This window comes from Camelina sativa, chromosome 3 (genome assembly GCF_030686135.1).
Source record: "Camelina sativa cultivar CO46 ecotype springtype chromosome 3, ASM3068613v1".
Lineage (NCBI taxonomy): Eukaryota > Viridiplantae > Streptophyta > Magnoliopsida > Brassicales > Brassicaceae > Camelina > Camelina sativa.
In genome coordinates, this window is record NC_141882.1 from 3,229,056 (window position 1) to 3,250,893 (window position 21,838).

The following is a 21,838-nucleotide window of genomic DNA, read 5'->3' on the forward strand; positions in this document are numbered from 1 at the left end:
TAACGCAACTTAGCAATAAACATACGGTAGAGTTAAGAGTTTATAAGTTGTGAAGTAGAGGGAAGGATGAAACAGAGTCGAGCTCGAGTGTGAGCAATAGTGAAGAAGAAGCAGATGAATAAGATAACCGGTATAATACCGGGTTTTACTAAACCATATTCCAATTTTGAGGCAGATAAACCGGACTGGATCGAATTAAAAGAAAACCGGACTTACCTACTTTGGAATTGGAGGAGAGAAAGAACAAAGAAGAGTTGCAGAGTTCAGATTTTCCCCAAAGACGATGATGATGAAATCTGTTTGCTCGATTTCTACAGCTCCATTGATTCGTTCGTATCCATGTCAATCTCTTTCTCGAACAAGCTTGAATCATCGATTTACCCTCAAGAGTCCAGCTTCGCTCTACTTATCCCATCCAACAAGTTGCTGTTTTTCGAACCCATGGAGTTCTCAGGAGTCATTGGATTCCTCCCATGGTGGAATGTCTAAGGCATCGATGAGTGTTTTTGTAGGTGATTCGCTTAAAAACCTCAAGATGCAAGTGGACATCCCTGCTATTTCTCTGCATTCTATCAATCCATTAGCCAAGCTGAGTCTGAGTGATCAGGCATTTCTTCTCTTGGCCTTCATCGCTTTCACGGTAAAGTAGTGTTGCCTCGTGTTTTGTTTTTGACCCTTTTTTTTGGTTGGTTACGTTGATTCATTGATAAAGGTTTTGGCTTTTTTGATCTCTTGATGGTCCTCTGTTATTACAGACTTCAGTGGCTTTTACCAGTCTTGTGATTACAGCCATTCCCACACTTGTGGTAAGCCTCCACATTTGTTACCACTTAAGAAGCTTGTTTGTCTCAATCCTGTTTCTTTAGCTAATCTCTCCCCTGGAATGTAATAATGAATGCTTCATCACTTTATTTAATACTGTTTCAAGTAAATGGGTTGAGTATGAAAAACTATGACACAGTCTATGTTTTAAGTTTTAAGTTTAACACTGATACAACGACAGATAAACTAAAACCCTTAACTGTTGAATTCCACAGTACTTCACTCTTTCTTTGTATGTGTCCTAGCTTTGGTTCAGCTTTTATGATTGTTTCTCTTTTGGGTTTGGCTTGACAATGCATGGTGAATTCTATTTCTTTGCACTTTGATTGCGATCTATCTACTTACTGTATCCTATGTTTTTTTTTACCCAATATTTTAGGCCATGGGTAGAGCTGCAACTTCCTTTGCGAAGTTAGCTGACACAGCTCGCAAAGAACTCCCTAGTACCTTGGCAGCCGTAAGGCTCTCCGGCATGGAAATAAGTGATCTTACTCTTGAATTGAGCGATTTAAGGTGATCACTAAAGCTCCTTTTTTTCTTTTACTTTTATTGCTTAGGATCATCTCAACTCCACAAGAAATGAATGTTACAAGTTTTAAAACAAGTAAACTCAAAAAAATTGCCATCTTTCCGGGAATAAGAAACTTTTGTCTTATATATCATCACAATGTAAAAATGGTTTCAGCCAAGATATAGCTGATGGGGTAAACAAATCAGCAAAAGCGGTTCAAGCAGCCGAAGCTGGAATCAAACAGATTGGAACACTTGCACAACAGCACACTCTCTGTAAGCTTCTAATTACTGTTAATTTGATATTAAAAAAAACTCTCTTTTAGTCTGTTCATGGTATCAACATTTAGCTTCCGTTAAAAGAAGCAGAATATGATCTAAAATGGTGACCTTGAACACTTGAATTCAGCAATGATTGAAGAGAGAGCAAATTTACCAGAAATATCGCTGCAACCTGTAGTGGCTGGTGCAGCCGAGAAGACTTCTCAAGCAATCGGCAGTGCAACGAAGAGACTGATGAACATCATAACGGGAGGAGACAAGGATGAAGAAGAAGATACCTTAGGCATTTAGAAAGCTTTTATCTATTATGAACAAGTCCTCCTTTAGTAGAATTTGGTATATTTTGTGAAAATCTGATGTGTAAGACACAAAAGAAGAAATAACAGATGAGTTTTATTTACTTCATCTTAAACGTTTTGTAAGACAACAAACACAAGACATCGATAAAGAGAAGCTAGAAAAAATTGTAGTGATTTTCAAAATAGCTGCTCCACAGTTATTATCAAGCCGACAAGACAATAAATATAAGAAAACAAAACATTAGAGGAGTATGCAAATCGGGTAATATAATAGAGGGAGGCGAGATTGGGCCAAACAAGTAATTACTCTCGTTAGGCCCAAAGCAGGTGAAAGTCAGAAGACAAAAGCTTTATCCTTTTCCGGTCTTCTTCTTCATCCGCCATCACCAGTTTTTTGCTCACACCTTTCTCTCTCTCTCTCTCTCTCTCTCTGTAATCTTCTTAACGGCCCCTTTCAATGGTCAGACTTGGCTTTCGAATTTAGCCAAGTGAACGAGTATGTCTTCTTGTCTTCTTCCTCAGTTCAAGTGCCAACCTGATTCCTTCTCTATTCACTTCAGAACCTCTTTCTCCGTCTGTTAGTACTTCCTTCTCTCTCTCTCAGTTCTCATGTCCAGTTTTGTATGAGCTTGCTCCTCCAATTTTGGGTTCCAGATACGTTTTTCCATATGGGTTATTTGTTAGTTGGATGTGATTTTTGATGCTTTTAGGCTTTTAGCTGTGATGCCTTCAATGCTAATTTCGTTGTAGTTGCTCTGTTCTTATCCGTTTGGGAATAATGCCTTAGGTGCTTAAGATGAATACTTTCTTAATATTTGTAAGTTAGCCTTGACTTTGAAATTACAGTTTTTATTATCTATATGCATTGCTTGTTTGATTATGAAATTCTTGAATTGAGTAGTAGCCAATTTTAATAATCTAGTTGGTTAAGGTTATAGAATCTCATCCGTGGTTCTGACTATAGACTATAGGTTGATTTGTCATGTCATTCTAATTAGTGTGATATCTCATTTATCAAATGCTCACAAATATGTGGATGTGATTTGATGGACAATGCAGCAAAGCAAAATAAGGGCTCAGTCTTCTTCCAACCGCAATGTGCAGTATCTACTTCTCCGGCATTATTAACTTCTACGCTTGATGTGGCAAAGCTTAGACTACCCTCTTTCGATACTGATTCAGATTCCCGTATATCAGACAGGCAATGGACTTATACAGGAACCATTGGTCCTTCCACTGAGGTCAGTTCTATTCCTACTCCCACACGCACAATGATGCTACTCTGTCTTTTGTAGCTGTGATTTGAAGTCCTCTTGATAAATTTCTTGTATTTGTAGGCAAAATATTTAGATGCTTTAGCCTCTGAAACACTTCTCACCAGTGATGAAGCTGTAGTTGCAGCAGCAGCAGCTGAAGCAGTGGCCCTTGCAAGAGCTGCTGTCAAAGTTGCAAAAGATGCCACATCATTTAAGAACAGTAGTAACAACACGAAACTATTAATTTCATCAACAGCAGACAAACGCTCCAAGTGGGACCAGTTTACAGAGAAGGAACGTGCTGGCATATTGGGACATCTAGTGGTTTCAGACACTGGAATTGTGAGTGCTAAAACCACTGCACCTGACTCTAAAAAAGAGCCGTCTGATGATTTAATATCAGAAAAACAAGAAGTTGAGCTTGTGGAGGAGCAACCTTCAGCGAGTTTAGCTGTGAGATCTACACGCCAAACTGAACGGAAAGCTCGGAGGGCAAAAGGGTTAGAGAAATCGGCATCAGCTATTCCGTCTGTGAAGACTGGTTCAAGCCCTAGAAAGAAACGTTTTGTTGCTCAAGAAGTTGACCATAATGATCCTTTGCGTTATCTTAGAATGACAACAGGCAGTTCCAAGCTTCTCACTGTCAGAGAAGAACATGAGCTATCTGCAGGAATACAGGTTTGTCATCAACATTCCAAATTCTAAACTATCCACTTCCCTTTCTCTACATCGCGCCTGGTTCATTACAAAAACTCACCCCTCTTAGGACTCTAGATACTTGGGCGTAAACAATGTTTACAAAATCTTTAAATGTGTAAGAATGATGAAATTAGTGGTTAGATGGTAGAATCCGAGGTCGGTTCTTTGTGCTTTCTATTACCATTATATCATCTGAATTTATTGTCTCGAAATTAAATTTGCACTCTTTTGTTTCTTATGATAGAGCTCCTTCACCACCTGTTTGGCATTAATTAAAAATGGGATATAGATGTTATTTAATGATCTATTGCAGTTTTAAACATTTATTCTTCTTCTCTGTAAAATTTCTTTATTGTAGTTTCTTGTTCACATACTTTGGATAATACATGTAGGACCTTCTGAAGTTAGAAAGACTTCAAGCAGAACTTACTGAACGTTGTGGCCGTCAGCCAACCTTTTCACAGTGGGCTTCTGCTGCTGGAGTCGATCAAAAATCTTTGAGGAAACGTATACATCACGGCACACAATGCAAAGACAAAATGATTAAAAGCAACATTCGTCTCGTTATTTCCATTGCAAAGAACTATCAAGGAGCTGGGATGAACCTCCAAGATCTTGTCCAGGTTTGAGCTTTTCTTTCTTAATTTTCTGTAAATAGTAACACCTGTTGCAGTACTGATGAAACTGATAGAATTGAACATCTTGCTAACAAAATTCACGGTGAACCATCATCTTGTTTAAAAAATTATCGTTATGCTCACAGGAAGGGTGCAGAGGGCTTGTAAGGGGAGCAGAGAAGTTTGATGCTACAAAAGGTTTTAAATTTTCAACTTATGCGCATTGGTGGATCAAGCAAGCAGTGCGGAAGTCTCTCTCTGATCAGTCCAGAATGATAAGATTGCCTGTAAGTCATCCTAAATGTTGTCTTTTGACATGTTTATACAAGGCTCGGGCCTTTGCGTGATCATACAAATTTTTATGGGATGATTGGCAGTTTCACATGGTAGAGGCCACATATCGGGTGAAAGAGGCACGAAAGCAATTGTACACTGAAAAAGGTAGGCATCCAGAGAACGAAGAAGTTGCAGAGGCAACAGGGCTGTCGATGAAAAGACTCATGGCGGTTCTACTCTCTCCTAAACCTCCGAGGTCGCTAGACCAGAAGATTGGAATGAATCAGAACCTCAAACCTTCGGTTTGTCCCTCGTGACACTACAAACTCCATATACATAAACATAAGTGTCTTCTTGTTAGTTCAAAATAGTGATATGAGATGGGTGTGTAAAATATGCAGGAAGTGATAGCAGATCCTGAAGCAGAAACATCAGAAGATATTCTGATAAAGCAGTTCATGAGGCAGGATTTGGACAAAGTGTTGGACTCGTTGGGAACGAGAGAGAAGCAAGTGATACGTTGGAGATTTGGGATGGAGGATGGGAGAATGAAGACGTTGCAAGAGATAGGAGAGTTGATGGGAGTTAGCCGGGAAAGAGTAAGGCAGATCGAGTCCTCTGCATTCAGGAAACTCAAGAACAAGAAGAGAAGCAACCATTTGCAGCAATACTTGGTTGCACAATCATAAATTTTAACTCTTTTTTTTTTTTTTTTCTTTCTTTCAAAATGGAATGTTTTGTGCATAGAACCCACCCGAGTATAAGTGTATAACACAAGACACTTCGCAAGCAGTAAATTATTCTTTTTAGCATTTGACTATTTCTTGTGACCAGCAGAGTTACACGTTGTCTTTTCCAAAACAGGTCACTGTCAAGTGAAAACATCTTTTAACTATTTAAAACCACACCAAATATCAAAGTTAAGATATTTCAGGTCTACAACAAAATCGTCCAAGGACAAAACAAAAGGAATCGGCTAAGAAGAGGCTGACGCCAAAAGAAAAAAGAAAAAAAAAAAAAAAAAGTCAGGGTAGGGAGGCGTCGTTCCCACACCACACGGAAGAGCCTCCGAGTCTTATCCAAAGCAGTTCCTCACATCCCTTAATAATATCTTCTTCTCCGTCTCTGTCTCTCTCCCTTCCCACGGAGCTTTCAATCTTTGCTAACATCGTCTCTCTCTCTCTCTCAGGTTACACTCTTCTTCACTTAACTCTGAATATCAATTTTATCAATTACACAAAATCACAATCTTTCAGCTTTGTTCTGTTTTTTCCCCTGTTTTCTTGAATTATCTTTAATTTAGCCTGAACAACACGCGTTCATGTCTACGAGCTGGATTCAATCAAGTGAATTTTATTAATCATGAATCATGATATGTAGTAGATTGTTTCTGTGGGGATAAACAAAAAGAGAGAGAGAGAGAGAGAGAGAGAGAGAGAGAGAGAGAGAGAGAGAGAGAGAGAGAGAGAGAGAGTAATGTGGATTTTGGTATGGTTCAGGTAGTGCCCTGGGGAAGATTAGACTAGTGAAGCATGGCAGTAGCTACACACTGTTTCACTTCACCTTGTCATGACCGTATTCGATTTTTCTCAAGTGATGATGGTATTGGTAGGCTTGGCATTTCACGAAAAAGGATCAATGGCACATTCTTGGTCAAGATTTTGCCCCCTATCCTAAATGCTGATCTTAGAACAAATGGGAGATCCTCACGTCCGTTATCTGCATTCAGGTCAGGTATCTCTAAGGTAATCAATCAATCTAGTTTTGTGTTTCATTACAAAAATTGTCATTTTGGATGATTGATCAGCTGATTCTTTTTAACTTTACCTTCAATCATGTCAGAGAGTATTTGACATTTTGGCAGTACCATCAAAAGATGAACTGAAGGAGCTGAGCACTCCGCTGCTGCTGAAGCTCGTTGGTGTTTTTGCGTGTGCGTTCCTCATAGTTCCATCTGCAGACGCGGTTGACGCACTCAAAACTTGTGCATGCTTATTGAAGGGATGCAGGTAACTTTTCTTCGTTTGGATTCTGCGTCACTACTCTCCTCCTCAGTAGTTTATAGATTTCTCTTTGTCTGACCATTATGGAAGCCTAATTATCTGTTAGGATAGAACTCGCAAAGTGCATTTCCAACCCTGCCTGTGCAGCCAATGTTGCGTGCCTCCAGACCTGTAATAACCGTCCAGATGAAACCGAGTGCCAGGTTAGAAAGTTATTTTGATATATCATATTGAGGCAGAGATATAGCTTGCTTATGAGAGAGAGACCAATGATTCTGTTTCCAAATTCTGTTCTTATTTCAGATTAAATGCGGGGATCTTTTTGAGAACAAGGTAGTTGATGAGTTCAACGAGTGTGCTGTGACGAGGAAAAAGTGTGTTCCTAAAAAATCTGATCTCGGAGAGTTTCCTGCCCCAGACCCTTCTGTTCTAGTCCAGAACTTCAACCTCGGAGACTTTAGTGGGAAGTGGTACATTACAAGTGGCTTGAATCCTACTTTTGATGCCTTTGACTGCCAGCTGCATGAGTTCCATACAGAAGGTGAAAACAAGCTTGTTGGAAACATCTCGTGGAGAATAAAGACCCTAGACAGTGGATTCTTTACTAGGTCAGCCGTACAGACGTTTGTTCAAGATCCTAACCAACCTGGTGTTCTCTATAATCATGACAACGAGTACCTTCACTATCAAGATGACTGGTAATAACATCTTGTATCCACCCAGGAGAAAGAGTTAGTCTTGCTTCTCTTCTTTGGCCTAAAAAGTTATCACATGATTCTTGCAGGTATATATTGTCATCAAAGATCGAGAATAAACCTGAAGACTATATTTTTGTGTACTACCGTGGGCGAAACGATGCTTGGGATGGATATGGTGGTGCAGTTGTGTATACGAGAAGTTCTGTATTACCCAATAGCATTGTACCAGAACTTGAAAAAGCAGCAAAAAGCATAGGCAGAGATTTCAGTACATTCATTAGAACAGATAACACATGTGGTCCTGAACCTCCGCTGGTGGAAAGACTTGAGAAGACAGTGGAAGAAGGGGAAAGAATAATCGTAAAGGAGGTTGAAGAGATAGAAGAGGAAGTAGAGAAGGAAGTGGAGAAAGTTGGTAAGACTGAGATGACCTTGTTCCAGAGATTGGCTGAAGGGTTTAATGAATTAAAGCAAGACGAGGAGAATTTTGTGAGAGAGTTAAGTAAAGAAGAGATGGAGTTTTTGGATGAGATCAAAATGGAAGCAAATGAGGTTGAAAAATTGTTTGGGAAAGCTTTGCCAATCAGAAAGGTCAGGTAGAGAAGAACCATCATTGTAGTTCAAAGCTGTATTTTATACATACTGTGTTCGGTTTATATAAAGTAAACATTCTTCTTGTAAACATTCATCATTCCATAACAAAATGGATACGACAGAACACAAGTGGGGTAAACATAGTATCTCAAGAAGAGCTGAAACTGGTAGTAACAATAGGGATGACAACAATTAGAATGATCAAGATGATTAAGACAATTGGATATTTTTGAACATTAAAATTGGATACACAGCACAGAAGGATTAAGACATCCTTTGGGAGAAAGAAAACACAAGGGGGTTTAAAACTCATAGCAACTCAAGAAGAGGTGAAACTGGTAATGATTGGGATGACAACAATGAGAATGATCAAAAGCAGCACAATGATACCAATGCACATCCACTTCCTGCTGCTTCTCTGATGATTCTTTGCAGTCTTGAGCTCGTTAGCCCCATCATTCACGTAATGGCTAGCATTCATCACATGATGCTCAATCTCATCCATCTGTTCACCTTGTGCTTCAACCATCACAGCCATATCCAAAAACACCTGATGAAGCTCCAAGAGACTCTTCTCAATCTCCTTGGCAGCATCATACCTATCCTGAATCTCAACCACAGTTTCCAAGACCTTTCCTTTACCATGTTCCTGGATCGCACGAGTGAGAAACTCTTCACCTCCAGCGTTATCAGTGATGATCTTCTCAATCATCTCATCATCAGGGTGTTCTCCAGTGACAGTGAAGTACCTTCTCTCAACAACCTCCTTGTACTCACTCATCATCCTCTGTCTCAGCCCTTGAAACTCCATCATCACTTCCTTCAGCATCTTCCTCAGACCATTGGTCACAGCTGTCCTGCTCCTGTAGACCGGAGTTCCAGAGAGCCTTTTAATCTCCCTGTTGGCTATATCCATCTCTTCAAGCTTCGACTTGATCGATTTGGCCTTCCTCAAACCCGAGACAATCTCGTTAGAGATCTTGTTGCGAAGAGACTTGACGGACTCAGCCTTGTGGACACCTTTACTCTCTTCGTTGTACTGCTCGATCCTAGCCAGTGTCTCACGAATCAAACCAATCTCTGCTTTCACATTCTCTGCTTCTTCTAAGAAAGACGAAAGATTTTCACCGATCTTGTCTGATTTTGCCGAAGCCATCTCATGATCGTAGTCAGGCCCTGCTTCCATATCCTTCATCGCCGCTTTTTTCAAGTCAACGTAACTCATAAACGATTTCGTCATCAAGTCGTTCATCTTTTTCACCTGAAAGTCAACAAATTTCACAAGAATCAGAGACAAATCGAGAGAAAGTAACAGATCAAAAACTGGAGAAATCAAATGAAGCACCACAAATTTACCCTTTGTGTGTTCTAATCTAGATCCAAAGATTTGCGAGAGAGAGAGAGAGAGAGAATTGTGAAATTGAAGAAGCTTTGAGTAGCAAGATATGAGAAAAGGAGAAAGCTTTATTTGATATAGGGGAAAAGGAAAAGAGCCGTTACTATGTTTCTTCAACCCCAACGGCTATATTTTGGGCTTTTGTATCCGTTACTTCAGCATCGTCCGTCCCCATTAGTCTCTCTCTCTCTCTCTCTGCTTCTGTTTTTATTTCTATTTTTAAATTGTGCGATTTTCTTTTGGGAGGATTTCGAAGGTGAAACAGAATATAGGGGCTAAAAACATAATTACATGTATTTTTATTTGCCGACGCGAGATTGAGACAGATTCAAAAAAAGTGAATAGAGACTAAATTATAATTTACGAATGATTACAGGTGGCGCTTTTCTCGAGTCGAGACTGAGACTGAGACTGAGACATGTTTATTACTATTTTAAAATAAACAAAATTCTTTCACATTTTGTTTTGTGTTATGTACTCTTCTCCAACAAATTTTTTTTAAAAAATCTAAACTCAAAAAAATGGTTCCTTTTTTAATTTCTCAAAGTCTTTCATAAATTAAAAAATGCCCAAAAACAATAAAATATCTCACTTAAGTAAAATTACATTATATTTGTTAAATATTTTATATCTAAATGTATTTATTGTCATTAATATTATAGTATATGTTTATTTTGTAACGCTTGTTTCGCGTGAAATGTACATCATTTTTTGATGTCTTCCCTTTCCGACTGGCCAGCGTTCTCGGCGTACTTTGACGACATCAAGACTGATTGGGAGGAATTTTTTTTTTCTCTTTATTTTTAATATCTAGAAATGCTAATATAATGGCGGATTCTTTGGTACGCCAAACGCGTACATCTCCACACCAAGTTTTGTTTGTAAACGATTTTCCCACTAATTGACTCGTTTGAGCTGATTTTTTGTTGACAAAAAAATACATCATCTTTTTAAAAAACAAGTACATTTTGCTATGTAGTCACGTGATTGTAGTGTTGATGTGTACTAAACGTTGTAATTTTTTGATTGATATACTTAAATAACTTATCGACAAAGAAAAAATAAAAAATCAGTAACGTTCGTTTCATATTAAACAAATTATTTCGAGTGTTTTTGTATAGTAAACACAAGTCAGTAGTCATATTTGTTACGTTTCTACTATTTAAATAGTTTTTGTTTGTTAACACTTCTTTTTGCTTTTGTTTTCTACTTGTTTGAACAAAACTTACCTCTCTTGGAATCTTTCTACATATTGTGTTGTGAACATGTTTACATATGCAATGATGGAATTGAGGAGGTTAACTGTAAAAGAATAAAACCAAAAGGGCAATCTGCCAATTGCATCTTAATCAGGTGGCCTTGAATGTAAAAAGAGTACAGGGGAGAGAAAGAGAGATGTGGTGGAGAGAGTGAGACCCACGTGAGTGATGTGTTGGCAAACTATCTTCCTTAAAATCCAAATCCTTATTATCCATCACTACTTTTTTTTTCTTTTTTTTTTCTTTCTATATTTTGGTTTGGTATTAAATCCATCACTAATACTACTACTTTGTTACCAGCCACTCCCCCGAGTTTTGTTCGTATTATGTTAATGTCGTTACAATATGCAACACATAAAAATCCCCTTTTTCTTTGCCATTGGTTTAAGAGTATTAAGTTCTAAGTTGGGCTAAACGATGGTTCATGACCTAATTTGTTGTTTACTTGTTTGGTAAAATGATTCAGGAAGGATGTTACGTTTTACTTAATTTAAAAAAAAAAAAAAAAATTGCTTGCTTCATGACCTATATAATCCATTTATTTATACTAATGTAGGTAAAATTTATAACTAGTTACTGAAAATGCCTAAAAATACATGTATTCGTAAAAATTACTTAGTATTCGCGAGAGAAGAGAAGTCAAAGAAAAAGAACCTTATCCACTTACTACTACTTTTATTATCATCATCCTGACCGACTAAAAACTCATATCACGAATCCACCGTCGGATCTTAACATTGCCAAAATCCAAATTGAACGGTCATGATCACCTAACCAAAAGGCGAAACAGTTTCTTGTCCAGAAAAATGTCTAAATTTTAAAGATCTTTCCTTTTTCTTTTTCTCTTTTTATAATTTTTTCTCGTGGAAGCCAAAAAAAAAAAAAGCGAAACTTCGCTGGCGATTGAAGATTGCTGAGAAGACACGTCGTCTCTCTGAGAGAACTTTTTCTTTATTTCTTCTGGTATTTTCTCATTCGTTCGGTGGTGATTTGATTAGAGAAGAAGATTTCTATTATGGCGGAAGTGATTAGCAAAACGAGTTTGTTCATTGGAGCTTGTGGGAATCATCACCGTGTTGATGATTTCTCTGTTTCTCCTTTTAGTTTTGGTGGGTTTGGTCTCAAAAAGAGTTTCTCTTGTCTGAAGGTTAAGAATCAAAAGCCTCTTAGAAGTGTTTTCCATGGTAAACAGATCGGTCTTGGAGAAGGTGCTCAAACCGAGAGCTTCAAAAGGAGCTCTTCTTCCATCACAGCTCAGGTATATTTTATAATCTAGACATGCGAGATCTGGTCTTAATGATCTTCAAAGCTAAATTCTTTGAAAGATTTTTTTTTTTTTTTTTTTTAGGGGTTTATTGCTTTGATTTTGTAGTGAATAATCGATTTGTTTTTTTTTTTTGGAAAATCATGGCTAGATGTTTTGGTTTTAGGGTTCTTGTGTTTTGAATTTGATATGTTTGGTTTTGTTGGATCTGTGAAAAAATATATATGGTCTCTGACGTGTTTAAAATTTGCAGACGACTCTGAGGATTGGGACAGCTCAGAAGTGGTGGGAAAAAGGTCTGAAAGAAAACATGAGAGAGATCTCTTCAGCTCAAGAACTCGTTGACTCTCTCACCAACGCTGGTGATAAGCTTGTTGTTGTTGATTTCTTCTCCCCTGGCTGTGGCGGCTGTAAGGCTCTTCATCCTAAGGTTATCCATCCATCTAACTTCTTCTTGGAATTGGACTACTTTTTTATTTTCATGTTGGGGAAATGAATTCTATTCTCACAAGAATGGTTTGTGGATTCTTGCAGATATGTCAGTTTGCAGAGATGAACCCTGATGTGCAGTTCCTTCAGGTGAATTACGAGGAGCACAAGTCCATGTGTTACAGCCTTGGTGTTCATGTCCTCCCGTTTTTCAGATTCTACCGAGGCTCTCAGGGTCGTGTTTGCAGCTTTAGCTGTACCAATGCTACGGTTCGTTCTCATTCACATTAATCAAGAGAGAACCAATTAGATTTAAAACCATGTTGGTTTTGATTCTGATCTTGATTTGTTTTTTTTTCTTTTCAGATCAAGAAATTCAGAGATGCATTGGCAAAGCATGGACCAGATAGGTGCAGCCTTGGACCAACCAAAGGTCTTGAAGAGAAAGAGCTTGTGGCACTTGCTGCCAACAAAGAACTCAACTTTACTTACACACCAAAGCCTGTACCAGCTGAGAAAGAAGCTGCCACTCCTCATTCAAACCCAAGTCTCCCTGTTCCTCTTCCGTCCATGAGCAACAACGACGGAAAAACATTGGTCTCCGCCGGGAGATGAGAGCGAGCTGATAAACATTTCCCTGTACAGTTTGCGTGGTAGTAGTAGCGGTAGTAGCTGGATATATTGCAGTACCTAAAGATGTCAGTTCTAAGAGCAGCCAGCCGGTTTAGTGGGGTTGAGTTTTTTTCGGGTCCCTTGAGCATAATCGGCTATTGGCATCTGTGTTTTCTAGAGCAAAACCAGTTCCGATGGTTACTCGAGTTTTGCTCAGCTCTTATGGGATTGAGAGCGGAAGTTCATGCGCTTGTCTTCCACCTTCAATCAGCTTCAGTAGTGTTTTGGTTTCTTTGTTTGTTTTTATTTGCTTTAAAGTTTTTAGTGTAAATAAAAATATCCAATGAGGATTATCATACAATGTCGTGAAGCACTTCTATGAATTGGTATCTTATATAGTATGTAGTATATATTAAGGTTTTTCTAATGTGGTGCTTACTCTTACTTTGATATGTTGCCCCTTTGATGTTATTTGTAAAATTAGATCGTTGGTTAACGACTACTTCAAGATAGTTCAAAGTTTATTGGATATTCATAGTTTTTATAACAAAATTTTTTGGTTTTCATGTGTCAGTGAGAAGAAATACAGAAAATTGAGTGGGAGTGTTAATAAAAGGGATTGTTCTGTTACTAACTCTACTTCGAAGGCACCAAAACATAGCAGAAAGAATACAAGATAAGATCTTCGAAGACAGCTTTAACAAGATTCGAAAAACTTTAAAACAAAATTTCTATTAAAAACCCTCCACTGCTCTGCTTGGCATCCTCATCACGCAAAAAACACACGTTTCCCATTCTGAAAGAGTTTAACCAGACGTTGAGAAGATAATAATATCATCCATCGTCAACTGTTAGATGAAACTGAGCTATCAGGTTTACAAAGACACTCATTCAAGCATTTGATCAGCAGATGCAGATCCTTGGCTGCTGGCTTTCTGGTTTGTCTTCTTTTTGCCTGCTAAAGAGTAGACAAAAACATCGTGTTACTACTTCCATTATCAATCAGCTAAATTGCATCAAGTAATAAAAGGCGACTAAGAGATATCGGGCTTTACAACAAAAGCACAAGGAAATCACCTTTATTCTTTAGTTTATTGAGCTTTAAGTTCTTCTTTACGCTAAATTTTTTGGGGGATTTCTTGGTGTCTTCTGATGCAGCTGAAACCACAAGGAAGAGATGAGCTTTTGGATAAACAAAGACAAAAATAACAAGAGCAATAAGACAAGCCTGAATAATTTCATGAAATGCAAAGGAAAAGACTGCGATTAATATGTGCCTCTCTGTTGTTTTGGTAATACCAACACGAGATTGAAACTTGAAAGAAACATAAGATAAGATACAGAAGATATCAATATACCAATACTGATGATACTATAGACTTGCATTGCTAAGCATTTTGAAAGTTAACTCCTAACTGCTATTCCCCCAAATCGAGTTAAATTACAAAACTTCATTCTAGAGTTGCATATTTGAGCATTTGAAAGTATATATCCTTAACTGATATTTCCACAATTCGATTCAAACAAGATTTCTAATTGAAAAACTTCATCCAAGCTCAGTAGCTATAGTATTTACCTTCAGAAGCAGCCATCTCTACATCTTCCATGGTAACAAGACCCTTGCCCACCATATCTTTTTGCTCCTGTTGAAAGAATCAAACAACCAACCCTTTTTAAAATTACTTCCACTTACAATTCTGGAAACTAAATCAACTTTCTTAAGGCGCCAAAGAAAAAAAGAAAAAGAAAAGGGAAAGACATACTCGGCGCCATTTGCGAAGGAGCTTTCTCTGACGTTTACCGGAGACGGAAGGGACCGGAACTCTGGTCTTCAATTTGTTGGTGAGAGGATCGCCGTGAATGGCTCGTTTTCTATCAGCTTTCGCCTCTCTCTTCTTCTTCGCGATCTCGTTGTACTTGGCCATATCTTCTTCTTTCACTGTGTAATTCCCACAAAAACCTTCCACGACGCCTCCGCCTCACTTAATAAAACCTAAAAAACCAACTTCTTCTAAAACCCTAGAATTCAGCACTTTTGAATTGTGTTTTGGGCCTTTAACCAAATTTTTACTTGGGCTTTTATTCTCGACCTGTTTAATAGATAACCAACATGGATAGATCCGGTTCGGTTTGATTCGGCTCAAATTGAAAGACGCCGAATAATCTAAACAATAAATAAATGTACAATTACGAACAACTGTAATGAACATTAGAACAAGATCCAGGTTAATATATATTTTTTTTTTTAACCCTGATCCAGATTAATATATATTTAACTTTTCTTAACTAAAAGTCTACAAAAATTTGTTTTATCTAAAAAATACTTTCACTATGAGAATTTTTTTATGATAAATTGGTTTGTTTGTAATTGGGTTGTTTGATTAATCGGTTTGTTTGTATATGAGAAAATATCTTTAGTATTCTCGGGTTCCTTTGTTGTTGTTGGGCCTTACTTTCTTACAAACTCTAAAATCATCTTTAAATCTTATATAAAAAGGTAAGCGTTATGGCCAAAACATCTAAACCCTAAAATCATCTCTTGAACCCTAATCCTATGGCTGCTCCGAATTTTCAAACAGTGGCTACTCCGAATTTTGAAACGGTTGTTGTATTTTGGGACGTGGAATCCGCCCGAGTACCTAATGACTCTTCCGCCAAGAAGTAATAGAAGATATTTATCATTTCCTTCGTAATGGTTTTTACGAATATATAGTTAGTTCTGAAATGTTATAGAATATTTTATATCATTATAGTTTGAAGATACAATATGGTGGTTATATGAAATGTTATAGACAATAATCTAGCTCATGGTGGTTTATAAAATGGTGGTACACTCTTTTTTGAAACTCGGGGAGTCATTGTTTTATGAAATATTATAGAATATTTTATATAGAATATTTTATATTGTCTAAAATATTTCATGTGCTAAGATCGAGGTTAATATATATTGTCTAATCACATTCAAAAGTAGAGAACAAAAAAAACCTAAATAAAAGGGAAAGCTTAGCACATGGGATTCCAGCTTCATCTTCTCTCAAAAAAAATATCGCAATGATGATCTCATCATGAGGTTACATATATATAACTTAAATAGTGCATGAATTATATCTCATTGAATTTCATATGTAGGATTGTATTGTTGTTATTCTTGGGTGGGTATATTATATAGTATTCATTATATGATATAAAGTCCCATATGGGTGCATGTGAAATGTGAATAAAGTTAGTTTTATGCAATTATTTTCCTTCTTTTGAATAATAGAGGATCTTTTTTCATACATAGGATTCAAATGACTTTAATTTAGAGCTACTGTCCATCTACTTTTTACGATCAAACTACAACAATTAATTGGTTAGACGAACCCGTGCCTCTCTTTTATATTTTCGACATACACTTGTGCTTTGTATCAGTTATAAGATCGATACTGATCTCCAAAAGTCCATTCACACACGAGTACTACATAGATATGAATATCTAGTACTAATATTTGGATGCACGACAAGTAAAAGGGTTTGTGTGTTGGTTTTGGATGAGATAAAACTCATCAAGGATGTAATTTGAACGATGATATATAATATAGGTTTCTTAATTATATAGTTTTGGGGTGTCAATTAAGTTGTTTCTCCTACGATTTTTTTTTTTTTTTTGTTAGGTTCCAATCTTTCTTTAAATCTCATGGCAGCACTTAATTAAAGTGCTACTTTGCGTATTCCCATAAGCAATACGCATAAAGTTTAGATTCATTGTTGCTTTCAATGAATCACACGAATATAGACAAAATTCGGTTACGGCTTGATGTCATAGACATACGCTATGTTAGAAGCCGAAGCTCACAAGCCATATGTACTATGCCGGCATGAATAGGAAATATATATATATAAGCTTACATTTAACATATGTGATAATGTGTACATATATAGGCGACAAAATGTGATGTATTACATCTATAAATGTATGCACGCAAGTGTCATGGGACGTTCCTAGTTGCGACTTGGCAATGAAGTTTCTTATTTTCTGATTTTAATTATATGTTCTATCAACGTGGGAAGATTCTCTCACGACCATCATAGTTCACGAGCATTTTTAATGACGCCGTTCTAAACAAAGAACATTCTCCCGACTATTGGAGAAGACATCCGAAAACTCGGAAAACATATCAACCCATGTAAAACTCCAAAAGAGACCATTATTTTTCTGGTGTGCAGTAAAAATAAAAACACATGTAAACAAAAAAAAACGTTTGTGTCAATAGTCAATACATACCTGCGGTCATCTCTAATAATATAGTTTTCTTTGGAAACACTTTTATTTTGACTAATTATCAATCGTCTTTGAAATGAAAAAAATAGTAAAAAAGAGCACTATGTGAAGACACATTCTCTGCCCATGTTTCACTGTCCCACTAATCCCTAATGAGGACAAGGGTTTACAAGTCACTCAGTGCCTTATGATTAGGCTCTTCAGAAACCCACGATTTCTTCATATGTACTATATATACCATCGTCATTATTTTAGTATTCTTTATCAGCACTAGTTGTGTTTGAGGTTGCACAGATCAGCAAACTGATAATTATATAAAATTACAGGATATGGTCATGGATTTAGTGCTCCTCGAATTTTCGGTTCAAACTTTTTATACACAATGTCGCATTTGGCCAATTTGTTATCCGTATAGACTCATAACGCATGTGAAGAAGTAAGAGTTGATAAAATATAAATAATTTAACTCTATCATACAAATACAAACTGTTACGATCGCCAATGGAGTTCGTATACTATTCCACCGATGGAAAAAGTAACATAATGATGATAAAATAATTGAGACAGAGAGACAGAGAAGGAGAAGATTATAATAAAAAAAGATTCTGATTAATCATTGTTATTCCAGCTTTTGGTTCCCAGTCTCTTATTATCAACTTCGCTTGGGGGCCTTCAATCTCAGTTGCAAAAAAATGCCATAAGTTTAGCCAAAACTGAAGAAACAGAAGAGCAAAAAAAATGGCGATTCCTAACCTTTTCTTCTTCTTGTATTACATTGGTTTCTTTCTTTTCCCTTTTGTTTCTTCTGAAACATTTCAAGGTTATGAACAAGGGATCTTGTTGGCCATCAAGTCAGACCTGTTTGATCCTTCAAATAATCTCCAAGATTGGAAGAGACCTGAGAATGCCACAGCATTAACTGCATCAGTTCATTGTCTTTGGACCGGAGTTCACTGCGATTCAAATGGCTACGTGGACAAGCTTCTTCTTCCCAACATGAATCTCAGCGGAAACGTGTCGGACCAGATTCAGAGCTTCTCTTCTCTACAAGTCCTTGATCTCAGCAATAACACATTTGAGTCTTCTCTTCCTAAATCTCTTTCAAATCTCACGTCCTTGAAGGTCTTCGACGTGAGTGCCAATAACTTCTTTGGAACCTTCCCTTATGGTCTAGGGATGGCCACTGGTCTTACACACTTCAATGCCTCTAGCAATAATTTTTCTGGCTTTCTCCCTGAAGATCTTGGCAACGCAACTAAACTTGAGGTTTTGGACGTTCGAGGAGGTTACTTTGAGGGCTCGCTGCCTTCTTCTTTCAAGAATCTCAAGAACCTGAAGTTTCTCGGTCTTTCCGGTAATAACTTCGGTGGAAAGCTACCAAAGGTGATTGGCGAGCTCTCCTCCTTGGAGACCATCATTCTTGGCTACAATGGCTTCATCGGCGAGATTCCAGAAGAGTTTGGGAACTTGACGCACCTTCAGTACCTCGATTTGGCTGTTGGGAACCTCACGGGCCAGATTCCATCTTCTTTAGGGAAGCTAAAACAGCTTACAACAGTCTACCTCTACCAGAACCGTCTCACAGGGAGGATTCCTCGAGAACTCGGTGATATGACTTCTCTTGTGTTTCTTGATCTGTCTGATAACCAGATTACAGGAGAGATCCCTATGGAAGTAGCTGAGCTGAAGAATCTGCAGCTTCTGAATTTGATGAGGAATCAACTCACGGGAATCATTCCGTCAAAGATTGCTGAACTACAAAATCTTGAGGTTCTTGAGCTGTGGCAGAACTCTCTAATGGGTTCCTTACCTATGCATCTCGGCAAGAATTCATCATTGAAGTGGTTAGATGTCTCATCAAACAAGCTTACAGGAGAAATCCCATCAGGATTGTGCTATTCCAGAAACCTCACAAAGCTCATTCTCTTCAACAACTCATTCTCAGGTCAGATTCCAGAGGAAATCTTCTCATGTCCGACCTTAGTTCGTGTTCGAATCCAGAACAATCTCATTTCTGGAACAATACCAACTGGTTCAGGTGACTTACCAATGCTTCAGCATCTAGAGCTCGCAAAAAACAACCTCACCGGTAAAATTCCAGATGATATAGCCTCATCTACATCACTCTCGTTCATCGACATATCATATAATCAGCTCTCATCCCTATCTTCCTCCATTTTCTCAAGTCCTAACCTTCAAACCTTTATTGCCTCACATAACAACTTTGCCGGAAAAATACCTAACCAGATTCAAGATCGTCCATCTTTGTCCGTCCTCGATCTTTCCTTCAACCATTTCTCAGGTGAAATCCCCGAAAGGATTGCTTCCTTTGAAAAACTTGTAAGTCTAAATCTCAAGAGCAACCAATTGGCGGGAGAAATCCCCGAGGCATTAGCCGGGATGCACATGTTAGCTGTTCTTGATCTTTCAAACAACTCTTTAACGGGGAATATACCAGCGGACTTGGGAGCTTCTCCAACCCTGGAGATGCTAAACGTGTCATTTAACAAACTCACAGGACCCATTCCTTCAAACATGCTGTTTGCAGCCATAAACCCAAAAGACCTCGTGGGAAACGATGGCCTCTGCGGTGGAGTTCTACCTACTTGCTCTAAGAGTCTAGCTTTGTCAGCAAGAGGCAGGAAACCAGGAAGAATCCACGTCAATCACGCAATATTCGGGTTCATTGTTGGAACTTCAGTCATCGTGTCTCTGGGAATGATCTTCTTGGCAGGGAGATGGGTATACACAAGATGGGATCTTTACAGCAATTTTGCGAGAGAGTATTTGTTCTGCAAGCAGCCTCAGGAAGAGTGGCCATGGAGACTCGTGGCTTTCCAGAGACTGTGTTTCACTGCAGGAGACATCTTATCACATATCAAAGAATCAAACATCATTGGAATGGGAGCCATAGGGATTGTTTACAAAGCAGAAGTCATGAGACGGCCATTACTCACAGTAGCTGTGAAAAAACTCTGGAGATCACCATCACCACAGAATGATATAGAAGATCATCATCATCATCATCATCAAGAAGATGAAGAAGAGGACGACATACTCAGAGAAGTGAATCTGCTTGGTGGTATCCGACATAGAAACATTGTGAAGGTTCTAGGTTACATCCACAATGAGAAAGAAGTGATGATGGTGTATGAGTACATGCCCAATGGAAACTTGGGAACTGCTTTGCATTCCAAAGATGAGAAATTTTTACTAAGAGATTGGCTCTCGCGATACAACGTCGCCGTCGGAGTTGTTCAAGGTCTCAATTACCTCCACAACGATTGTTATCCTCCGATTATTCACAGAGACATCAAATCTAATAACATCCTCCTCGATTCTAACCTCGAGGCGAGGATAGCTGATTTCGGATTGGCGAAGATGATGCTTCACAAGAACGAGACGGTATCTATGGTGGCCGGATCTTACGGTTATATAGCGCCGGAGTACGGATACACACTGAAGATAGACGAGAAGAGCGATATATACAGTTTAGGCGTGGTGCTTTTGGAACTGGTTACTGGGAAAATGCCGATAGATCCTTCGTTTGAGGATTCGATTGATGTTGTGGAGTGGATTCGGAGGAAGGTGAAGAAGAACGAGAGCTTGGAGGAAGTGATTGACGCGAGCATCGCCGGGGAGTGTAAACACGTGATCGAAGAGATGCTTCTGGCATTAAGAATCGCTCTTCTCTGCACTGCGAACCTCCCGAAGGATAGACCGTCGATTAGGGACGTCATCACGATGCTCGCGGAGGCTAAACCTCGCCGGAAAAGTGTTTGCCATGGCGCCGGAGATTTGCCGATTTTTAGAAACTCGCCGGTAGTAGGATTGATTTAGAAGACGGAGGTTGTAGGGGTATTTTTGTCATTTGAGCAGCTGACTTTTTTAAGGTTGGACTTGAGAGCCCACAAAAGAAAAAAAATCAGCCCATACAGTACACCGTGTAATTAAGGCCCTTGAACCGATGATTAAAAATTGTAATAAGTGCCTTGTTCAGTGGCTAATCCAGCAAATATGTATTTACCGGTGGATAAAAATTGTAAAATATATTTGTTTAACAAAAAAAAAAAAATTAGCAAAAATTACAACTGGTTAAAAATATTAAATTCTGATTCAAATACAGGTAGTCAACGCCATTAGATTTTGTTATGGTCAAAACCACATATATACATATATATTTATGACCATTTTTATAGTAATTTTGAATATCTTCAAAATACATAAATTTTTTTGTTATGATAGAATAAAATTTTCGAAATATTAATTAATTCTTTATATTTTGGATTTGTTTCGATCAAACAATTTATGATTCACAAATGCAATGGATTCCATCAAAGCAACTTAATATCTCTTCCAAGTTTCAAGTTCATCATTTGATCATCAGCACAATTTAGGTTTAATTTACTAAAAAATGTGTTTGTCTGTAAAATAAAAATAAAAAATATAAATATAAAGTAAATCGTTGTAAGCTAAATATGAGTTTAATATATAATAAATGGTCAATTTTTAAAATATGAGTTAAACATAGAGTAAAATAGTCAATAACTTATTTAATTTT

The 21,838-nt window shown here is 37.9% G+C and overlaps 5 protein-coding genes and 2 pseudogenes across 8 annotated transcripts; 5 read left to right on the plus strand and 2 right to left on the minus strand.

The window, feature by feature from the left end:
• Positions 1-171: 171 nt before the first annotated feature.
• LOC104766725 (uncharacterized) lies at positions 172-2,019 on the plus strand. Its single transcript, XM_010490667.3, has 5 exons — positions 172-640; positions 756-806; positions 1,202-1,335; positions 1,508-1,608; positions 1,742-2,019. The coding sequence occupies exons 1-5, from the start codon at positions 284-286 to the stop codon at positions 1,903-1,905; spliced, it is 807 nt and encodes a 268-aa protein (XP_010488969.2). The 5' UTR covers positions 172-283; the 3' UTR covers positions 1,906-2,019.
• A 149-nt stretch (positions 2,020-2,168) lies between these two features.
• Positions 2,169-5,573, plus strand: LOC104766734 (RNA polymerase sigma factor sigB). The gene is made up of 7 exons (XM_010490676.3): positions 2,169-2,490; positions 2,973-3,154; positions 3,251-3,847; positions 4,261-4,491; positions 4,632-4,772; positions 4,863-5,063; positions 5,163-5,573. Exons 1-7 carry the CDS (start codon positions 2,412-2,414, stop codon positions 5,448-5,450), a joined length of 1,719 nt encoding a protein of 572 aa, XP_010488978.2. The 5' UTR covers positions 2,169-2,411; the 3' UTR covers positions 5,451-5,573.
• A 110-nt stretch (positions 5,574-5,683) lies between these two features.
• On the plus strand, positions 5,684-8,144 carry LOC104778627 (violaxanthin de-epoxidase, chloroplastic-like). The gene is made up of 6 exons (XM_087508178.1): positions 5,684-5,950; positions 6,261-6,506; positions 6,604-6,770; positions 6,871-6,967; positions 7,068-7,462; positions 7,549-8,144. Exons 2-6 carry the CDS (start codon positions 6,294-6,296, stop codon positions 8,060-8,062), a joined length of 1,386 nt encoding a protein of 461 aa, XP_087364304.1. The 5' UTR covers positions 5,684-5,950; positions 6,261-6,293; the 3' UTR covers positions 8,063-8,144.
• A 122-nt stretch (positions 8,145-8,266) lies between these two features.
• Positions 8,267-9,693, minus strand: LOC104766763 (syntaxin-related protein KNOLLE pseudogene; annotated as a pseudogene). Its single transcript, XR_015595087.1, has 2 exons — positions 9,413-9,693; positions 8,267-9,317 (listed from the first exon to the last, which is right to left on the minus strand). The product of XR_015595087.1 is annotated as a syntaxin-related protein KNOLLE pseudogene (transcript).
• Positions 9,694-11,418: 1,725 nt separating this feature from the next.
• Positions 11,419-13,443, plus strand: LOC104766773 (thioredoxin-like 1-1, chloroplastic). Its single transcript, XM_010490725.2, has 4 exons — positions 11,419-11,969; positions 12,229-12,405; positions 12,510-12,674; positions 12,771-13,443. Exons 1-4 carry the CDS (start codon positions 11,727-11,729, stop codon positions 13,017-13,019), a joined length of 834 nt encoding a protein of 277 aa, XP_010489027.1. The 5' UTR covers positions 11,419-11,726; the 3' UTR covers positions 13,020-13,443.
• Positions 13,444-13,600: 157 nt separating this feature from the next.
• On the minus strand, positions 13,601-15,044 carry LOC104766784 (uncharacterized). Of its 2 annotated transcripts, none has more exons than XM_010490745.3 (4): positions 14,780-15,044; positions 14,593-14,659; positions 14,094-14,174; positions 13,601-13,971 (listed from the first exon to the last, which is right to left on the minus strand). In XM_010490745.3, exons 1-4 carry the CDS (start codon positions 14,939-14,941, stop codon positions 13,904-13,906), a joined length of 378 nt encoding a protein of 125 aa, XP_010489047.1. In that variant the 5' UTR covers positions 14,942-15,044; the 3' UTR covers positions 13,601-13,903. The 2 variants fall into 2 exon arrangements, with proteins under 2 accessions (XP_010489047.1, XP_010489040.1); XM_010490738.3 differs by having other exon boundaries at positions 13,601-13,974.
• Positions 15,045-17,710: 2,666 nt separating this feature from the next.
• LOC104766800 (leucine-rich repeat receptor-like protein kinase PXL1 pseudogene) lies at positions 17,711-21,362 on the plus strand (annotated as a pseudogene). Its single transcript, XR_015588397.1, has one exon. The product of XR_015588397.1 is annotated as a leucine-rich repeat receptor-like protein kinase PXL1 pseudogene (transcript).
• Positions 21,363-21,838: the final 476 nt, after the last annotated feature.